The 9,113-nt window shown below is 43.9% G+C and overlaps 1 protein-coding gene across 9 annotated transcripts in view; it reads right to left on the reverse strand.

Annotated features, from left to right (window-relative positions):
- The window catches only part of NRXN3 (neurexin 3), a 1,732,637-nt gene that overhangs the window by 1,588,613 nt on the left and 134,911 nt on the right, over positions 1–9,113 (reverse strand). For all 9 annotated transcript variants that reach the window (XM_019518706.1, XM_019518711.1, XM_019518705.1 and 6 more), the window contains exon 3: positions 5,713–5,730. In XM_019518706.1, the coding sequence (XP_019374251.1) occupies positions 5,713–5,730 (18 nt within the window). The remainder of the gene's footprint in view (positions 1–5,712; positions 5,731–9,113) is intronic.

A 9,113-nucleotide genomic window follows, 5' to 3' on the forward strand; every position in this document is an offset into this window, starting at 1 on the left:
TGTCCTCTTTGTCCTGGCCATAGCACCATTCATCCAGATGAGCCACTTCCTATTTTGGCTTGGGGATACTGTGGATTTTTCAAACCTGCTTCAGAATCAATCATTTCTGAAAGGTTAATTTTTTTTGACATTGCAAAATAACTTTTCTAAGTATTACATTGAAAAAAAAACTTAGTGCCCCATTCCACTTTCCATATCAAAGCAGAGAAATTAAATAGTGCTAATTACACAAAGTGCCAAGGGCCGACATTGGACTCTTATGAAGGCAGGAGAACATTTTTAAAAGTATCTTCAGAGCACAATTACATGAAAGAACAATGTAATTAAATAGTAGCCCTCCTGTTTAAGGACTTATTAGGGGCACTTTGCAGGGTGGAAGAGGTAATGATGGAAACCTTTCTAAAAAGATACATTTTCAATCTTAGTACTTAAACAAGGAAAAAAAGGAAAGCTACTAAACATAAAGGATTGGGGGAGGGTACAAATTCAGCTTTGAGTGACAAATGATTGAAGCAGTGAAGGAAGATGGAGTCCTTTTGTTCCAGTTAATTATAGCTTGTCCTGTTTTATTGGGCCAATGCTACTGTGGGAGGCTGGTTCCTTTATATTGGCTGAAACAAAGGGATGGCTGTGGAACTGCTACATTATGGCCAGAGGCCTTAATTTTCACCTTTTAATGGCAATGCCAATCTGACAGCCCTGGACTTGGAAGCACTGCAAGTATAAAAAGAAAGTATAAAAAGAGTGTATCCTGGGCAGCAGCTGGGCAAGCTTCTCCACTGTCAGACCTGCCAAGAACCATCAAGGGACTCCCCTATGAATGACCCATTCATTCTCTATGACCCATTCAATCAATAAAGGTGTCCACTGTGATGTGAGTATAAGACCTGGATACTGTACTTTTGGAAGCTCCACTGCTTAAGGATGTTAAAATACCTCTTTTATAATGGAGTCAGATGGAAAGTTCAACTAAATCAGGGATCCTACTAAAATGCTGCAGCTGTGTAGGAGAAGTGTACCCCAGAGAAGGAGGTATCCACTCCCCCACTCTTCTTTTCCCTGTTTTCTATATGGGTGAACTTTTACAGGGAGCAAATTTTTTTCCTCTGCCTCTCACCCTAGGTCCCCTTAGCACCCTTTCCCTCTGATGACAAAAAGATGAAAAGGTTTCCTAGCTTTCAATGTAGACTTTCTCATACCCAAACACCTTGAAATGTGGTAACTCTTCAGACCCAAAGACCAAGACACAACCCCATTAGGATCTTGGGGCATCTCCAAAAATGCATGCACCCCAGACATTACTACAAGTGTATTACTCTCAGTAGGACATATGGCTGGGATGCTGATGGGAGAGGGACCTCCAGTCTGGAAGGAGAGGACACAGTGTACTGTAGGGTGAAATATTCCTTTCAGGTCTAGGTTTCTGATGGACAGGCCAGTTCTGCACAGATGAGCTGAGCTCCCAGCCTCTGATGTATATGGTGCTGCTATTTTTCACAGCTGGGCAAAGATGCAGCACGGTGCAGGGAAGACTAATTCTTCTTTGATTCATCAAAAATAATCACAGTAGCAAAGAGGCTCCTTATAGGGCCCAGCCCTACAGTCGGCTGGGAACTGAGCACAGTTATTGTAGCCTGAGGCCCACTTTCAGTCCAATTACACACAACAGCTGTGCTATTTCCTCTCTTCTGCTCTCTCCCCACACTCTTCTAAATGTTCCCAGGGTGGAAATTAGGCTTTGTCACTGTCTGGGGCTAGTGGTTTCAGAGGCAGAACCAGGCTCAGTGGCACCTTGTCAGGGGGCCATGGTCAAGGACAAAAAGAATAGGAAATAAATGCTGCAGATCACAAATTCTTGTTGCAGGAATGCTACATAGGCAAGTGGATGTAAGACCATATGAACATATGTAGATGAGTATACAAGAGGCTGCAGACACAGTAAGAGGCAATGTGCAAGTGTGTGGCTGAGGATTGTGTTTTGGGCACTTGCAAATGAGGAGATGTGTGTATCAAGGCATCTGACAAAGAGTGAATGTACACATGTGCAACAGAGATAATGTGGTGTGAGTGGGCAGGTGTGAAGCTAAGAAGCAGGTACAACTTGGTATCAGGGCATCTAAGTATTTGCACACAAGCCTGTCTAAGAGAGTATACATTCAAATATGGAAATGACTGACAGCTGTGCACAAAAGTATGTGCATTTAAAATGAAAATGAGTGTACAAGCGGCTTTAGGGGTACAGGTATTTATATTTTTTTCAAAGCTGTAGCCTTGTCCTATCCCTTCTGGGAACCGGGGACTTCAAATGGCTTGAAATGTCATTGAAATGCTAGTGGTGCTAGCAGTATGGAGCTCCCCTCCAGGGAAATTGGGTGCAGTATCCTGGCACCAGTTAAAGGACTCCTGAATCCTTCCAGAGGTGGTTATTCCCTGCATGCAGGCAAGGCTGGATTCTTTCATAGGACCCAGAATACCTAGGGCATTTCCACAAGGTCACACTTATTCATTTAAATGCAAACTCTAATCAACTGCAAAGCTGTGAGAAATGGCTGTAAGGCTGTCACTATAAACTGTAAACAGGCCCAGAGCATCTTCCTTAGGGAGGTCCAAGTAGGTCTCTCACCCAAAGAGGAGGTAATGGGTGCAGATCTAACCTGCACTATAACATCAATCCCCTTAATCAAACATGACACCCATCTATCCTTCAGATATTCTCATAGGAGGAAGCACCTTGCCAGATCTTCTTTTCTATTAGCCTGTTCTTGACAATTTATTCTGTTCTTTCAAGGCTCACAGACTACTGGCAAAAAGCAGGAAGTACAGGGGCTGCAATGACTATAATGCAGAGGAGACTAACAGAAAGACAGGGTCCCTATTCTTGCAAGACAGCCAGCTATGCACTGTCAAGTCACCATTAGTGTTCACGCCATCAAAACCTAATAACACCATCCATGACAATCGTACCGTTCATCCAAGGATCTCTAAGTGCATTGTGAAGGTGAGCCAGCGTCTGACCCTTTTTTTTGGTGAACTGAATGAAATACCTACTTATGAACCAAGCTAAGACCTGACAAACTCATTTCACTTGTGCAGTGTGTCAAGCTAGCCATTGTTCCAAAAGGACTCCCTCTTCACAGCGAGGAGACCTTATAAAAACACACATTTCATGTTTAAAGCAATGTCACTGTTTTCTTTAAGTAAGATTTCCCTGCACCTGGTAGGGCCTCTGCTAAAGAGAAATCCAGGAAGTATGTACTTCATTGCAGCCAGCAAAAAGCCATTCAGAAAGATCTTGTTTTACTGGGGAATTAGTTCTAGCCAGTCTATTCAACAAGTCAAATTAATCAATTAATCAATGGGCCCTTTACAGTCCTTCTTTACCTGTGGGTAAATAGTTACATTAGCTCATAAAATCCCCAATTTCTCTTGCAAACAGTGAATGGTTAAAATGGCTGCTTGGCAGGGGCCCTGGGCTCCAATCTCTGAATCCTGATTGGCTGGATCATCCAGTAGTAAGAAAGCTCCAGGCATGGCCAGACACACAGAAACCGAAGATCTGCATCTTCCCTTATTGTGTGCAAGGAAACCTGTTCTGTTTGAAGAGTGCCCAGTTCTGAGCAGCAATGTTAGTGCAGTGTGGGGCTTCATTTTTTCAAGATAGTCATGTATATCAATCCTTGACTCTTATTGGGTCATGATGACATGAACAATAACAACATCCACAAAGATTACAATATTCATTCAAGAAGCTCTAAGCACATTATCCCATTTGGGAGTAGATATGTACCAGAGTTCAAAATATAGGGGCCAGGCACATATCTGAATGAGAATACAAATGTGCAAGCCTTCTAGAAAGAGTGATGAGAAGAATGTATGCAAGAGTGTGTAAAAGCAATTCTGGGATTAAGATCATGAGAGCAGGGGGAAGGAGAGTATGCATGCCTCCTTGCATGAGCCCATTGTGAGACCATCCACAAATGAGAGGGGGCTACGTGACAGGGGAGCCCAATGAAAGAGTACATGGAGACCTACAGAGTAAACAGCACTTTGCCCTGTGGATGTGAATACTTCCTCCGTTCTCCAGGCCACACACAGCAGTAACAGTGTGGCTCTGATCCTGTTGCCATGTTACCATTGTCTGGACCTACCCTATCTGGCTGTACTCTAGTCTACTCAAGCCAGAGCAGAAACTGTTGCTTTGCAAGGCAGCAGTCATTCACAGTGCAGAATGTTATCACCAGTATGTGAAAAGGCCAAGCTGTAGTGAGCCGATGTCACTAAGTTTCAATCTTCCTTCACAGCCATGGGCACAGATGGCTTCAGTACGCAGTGGAGAGGGCTATAACTCCTTCCATGCAAGTCCCAACACACCTGACTTCCTAGGGCAGATAAAGCCTTAGCTCCTGTTTTTCCTGGTTGCTGAGGAAACTGGCTGTTAACATCGGTGGATGCATTCTGTGGCATGCCAAAGGGCTATATTTGCCATGAGGCTCATTTCAAGCTTCTAATATGCACTTGCTGTGTGTGAAGACACCTTTTTTGTACAGACATGTGCAAAATACCGGGTGCTTTTTGTCAGTAAATAGGGTACCCTTGAGAGTAGTTTGTAGGGTACTAATGAATGGTTTACAAAGGCTAAAAGACAGCGAATTTATCCAACTCACTAATTGGCTTGAAAAAGTGACTGCAAACTCTAATTATTCAATGGCTGAAAAAGAACAAAAGAGTATGTGGAAGAATATTCAGGTCCAGTCCTGGCACCATGAGTTAAAGGGAGCTTAGATGGAAAGAACAGACTCCCTTAGCAGCCACCCAAGGTACTGGCTCCCTCCATTCAAGTCAATGGCCAGACTAGGACTGGACTCTCACTTTGAGTCTGCTGACACAAACATAAGCCAGTAAACCAATGGAGCATTTGGGTGTGAGGTCAAAATCAGGGCTCTTGCCTGTAGTAGCAGCAGAATGGGACTACGGAGCAAGGCACTTCAGGCTTTGGATCAACATCCTTTGGCAGCAATAGACAAGTGAGCTGGGAAATAAATGAGAATTGGAGTTCTCTGTAGCTGAACATTTCCATGGGGCAACCCCACCAAAAAATAAATCCCAGCACCTAAACACTGCATCTTCTCTCTCAACTGATTCATTCATACATTATAGACGAAGTGAAGTTTCTACTTATTTTTTTAAAGGAGCTTACAACCCACGGTCTGACAAGAACTGTTCCCACCGTGTTTTCATTTAGAAAAAAAGAAAAACAACCTATGTGCATGTTAATGGAAATCTTCACATAACAGCTTTTGGCTCTGGGACTAACACATGGAGCAAACTCCCACTAACAATTGAAACTAACTGGTCTAATTTCAGAATCCCAAAGCGCATGAAGGTAAAAATCAATCAATCAATCAACAAACTGTACAAAATGGCAATAATACAATAAGCAGTCTCTGATTGGCCAACAATATATTTTTAAAGAAATGTGACTTTTTTTTATCTTAACAGTGTCCCTTTAACTGATCAACACAGTTTTGTCCTCCAAAGTGGATCTTGCAATGGAATAGCTATGGAGGGTGCCTTGATTTAAAGGCCTTGCAATCCAGCCCTCCAGTTCCCATTATGAATATTCCCTCTTCACAGTCACAGCTTCCTACCCACTCTCACTGCACCCCCACCCCCCAAACAGTGATCTTTTAGCTCAGCAAATATGACACTCACCTGGAATATGATTGACATCTGTTCAGGTGTTTTCATGGGAAGCAGAAGGGGGGGGAAGGGGAAAAAAAGAGGGAGAAAAAGAGAAGAGAAAAGAGAGAAAAGCATTAGAAACACCACACAGCAACTCAGCATCCTTGCATGGAAATCAATTTCATGCAAAACCAGAAGTAGCTAGGTTTGTTTGAAGGCCATCCATCCACAGCCAAGTGCCCACCCATGCAAGGGAAAAGGGTTTGGCTCCCCCTCCACTGTGCATGTAAAAATGAAATCCACTGTCATATCTGTCCGGAGAGAGAGCTTCTGGAATCAGATAGAATGAAGCCACACTTGTTCCTGCAAGAATATTAGTTAGAATATTCTGTGTCTCTTCAAGCACAAATGCAAACGAACAAACCAACCAACCCCATGAGTCTGCAGCAGGCTTTGTACTTCACATAAATTCAAGCAAATTTTCAGAAAATGGAAAGGAACCCGCTCCTCTTGAAGAGAAGTCACTTGAATTTAGGACCAGTTGCAGAGCTCTGAACAGTCCCAAAGGCCTAGGAGAAAGCCTGCCCCTTTTCACTCCACCTGCCCATTGTTCCAAGGGACGATCCTTCATTGCAGACAGCACAGTGTGTGAGCAAATTGGCTCTTCCCAAGATGCTGGATTCAGACCAAATGCCATTCAATATTTGTCCGTCCTTATGGCACAAGACCACTCTGCCCATCAATCACATTAATCCCACAAATTAGTCCAATAAAAAGGAGAGGAACAGGGAACTGTAAATGGTTGTATCAATCACAGCACAGGTACACCATAGAAGCCACAATGTCCACTTTGGTACAGAGCCCATGAAGTCCAGTGAACGCAACAATAAAGAGATCCCAATTTCTTTCCCCTTTTTTTTACTATCTGTAGTTTAGTCCCCTTCTACCCAATTACTGTTGTCATAAAACTATTAAGGTGAACCTCTTAAAACTCCTCAGCTAAGCAGGGTCGAGTTGAGGTCACTATTTGGATGGGAGCAGACTCTTCCAAGGAAATTCAGAGTGCTTCAGAAAATAGTGCTGATGATCAACATGTGGCAGCCTTCCCTGCAAGCCTGTACCTAAAGGTACAAATAGATGTCACCAAATGAAGCAGATCAATTGTTCCAGGATGTGTCCCAGGACAACTGATTCACTTCAGTGGGTGACACATGTTGCCAACTGTCCTGCATCAGGCAGGGGCCTGATCCTGCCAAACAAAGGACAATACATTCCCTGTTTGCAGAGATGTGCCTTGGGGAATCTTCTGGCCACATCTCTGTAAGCAGGGAAGGCCAGGATTCCCCACTTACAGATGTGTGCTGAAGATTCCCCAGGACACATCTCAGCAAGCAGGAAACTTCAGCTTTCCCTGCTTACAGAGATGCACCCTGGAGATTCCCCAGGGCACATCTCTGTAAGAGGTGAAAGCTGGACAGTCACTTCCGGGACCTGAGGAGCCCAATCCTGTGCAGAAATTCCTGAGGTGCACAAGATCAGGCCCCACAAGCCCCAGTAGTGCCTGCCATGGGCAGCTGGAGACCATGGGAAGCTCCAGGCTGCCTGTGCTCTTGCATCATACAGCTAACAAATGTCTGCTGCAATAAAGAGGCAGAAACTATTACCACCTTTTTTCTGGGCCACAAATTTTGGCATTTGTGGTGTGACAAATGGCATGAACACCTGTTTGCTTTCTCTTCGTGCCATCATAAAAGTTGTTATGGTAGCACAAAAAGTGATGTCTATTTATACCCTAAGCCCAGGCCCCTGTGTGGTGATAGAGAAGCTGTGCTGCTAGGATGACCATCTTTCAGATATGATGTTAACCACCTGTGGTGGTTCAAGCTTCCACGGCATTTCTCCCACAGGACTGGGAGTGTGCTATGCTGGGTGCCTTGGCATAATGCAAAATCTGAATAATTGATGCTTCCCCCAGACAAACCCTCCACTTTCTGTCAGCTTCTCTATTCTCCACCCTCCCTCCTAAATTGTTGGGATGTTGCAAAATGTTGTGACTGCCATGTGCCATTCATAAGGTACCTGGATTTTATCAGTAGACAGTACATGATCCCAGGAGACATTGTTCTTCATTTAGCAATTTCAAACCGTCTTTGGGATCCTTTGAGAATCACCATACATGGCACATGAGAGACACATCAAACTGTTCTAGCCTGAAGAGCCAATAATCCAAAGAGGGCAACACAAAGAAGGGAAGGAATGCAGACCCAGATCAAACCATTTACATTGCTTAGGTTACACATCCTAACTGAACCCATCAGTACGCAAGCAGGACCCAGTATTTTGACATGTCCTTTTTAACATAGAAGGGTGAGTTAGTTTAAGCTGTTGACAGAGAAGCAAGAGGAGACAGTTGGTCCTGAAAGGTCACTAGGGAGAAGTAGGAAAAGTCATTTGTACAGAACAGAGCATAGAGTGTGGCAGGGAGAGAGATCAAAGACAAGGGCATACGTGCAGAGAGAACCTTGATCTGAGTGCAGGGAGAGTGTACTGCAGGAGAACAGTGAAAGACACTGGGGTGATCTGAGCTGGGAGACTGTGAGAGGGAATTGGTGGTAATCTAGGAAGATAACTTTAGCTTTAAGGAGCGAAAGAGGTTAGAGCAGTGTAAGGTATCACAGTTACTGCTGATGATTCAAGAGCTGCATCATGAGTTCATTTCAGGCAGGCACACAAATCCAGTTCCAAGTTCTCTTCCTCTCATGAACTTCATCCCAAACCAACTGTTCAAATACATGAACAGCCACAAAGACTGGCTGACATGGCAGCAGACTTTGTTATAGCCAGCATTGCACTGTCCTGAGAATGGCATCTGTGAGCTCAATTTTGGTTGGGATCTCCAAGTTTGATATTACCGGATTCTGTGTATGGGCCTAAGTGGAGTATTGGATTGGAAAGGAGAACAAGAATAAAACATATGAAGTAAAAAGAGAAGGGGCACTGGGCTGATTGCCACTTTTTGGAATAGTGCTTATTTAACTGCATATTAATTAAACAGGTCATGAAGCTGCAAACACAGGGAGCAATGAGGTGGCAATGGCTATACAGAGCATCACCAGAGTGTGGTCTCCAAATACATCAAGCTACAAATGTGATCAGAAGGAGCAGTCAGCAAGGGGACCTTGGTTTATGAATCACAAGTTTCACATTGCTTTACCAGTGCTGCTTGCCTAGGGCTTGTCCTCCTACCTAACTTATTTCCTCCCTGAACCCTCATTCCTGGCCAGCATTTTAGAAAGCCCTTATCATTCCACAGAGAGAAGATGCATTAAAAATTCAAATATTTACTCCACAGCAAGACCTCTGTAGTACTGATTTGGTAGCACCCCACAGTCACTAGAGGAATTTCCTATTCTAACTGCAAAGGGAGAGTG

Source organism: Gavialis gangeticus, unplaced genomic scaffold, assembly GCF_001723915.1.
Source record: "Gavialis gangeticus isolate Ggan-Ray unplaced genomic scaffold, GavGan_comp1, whole genome shotgun sequence".
NCBI lineage: Eukaryota > Metazoa > Chordata > Crocodylia > Gavialidae > Gavialis > Gavialis gangeticus.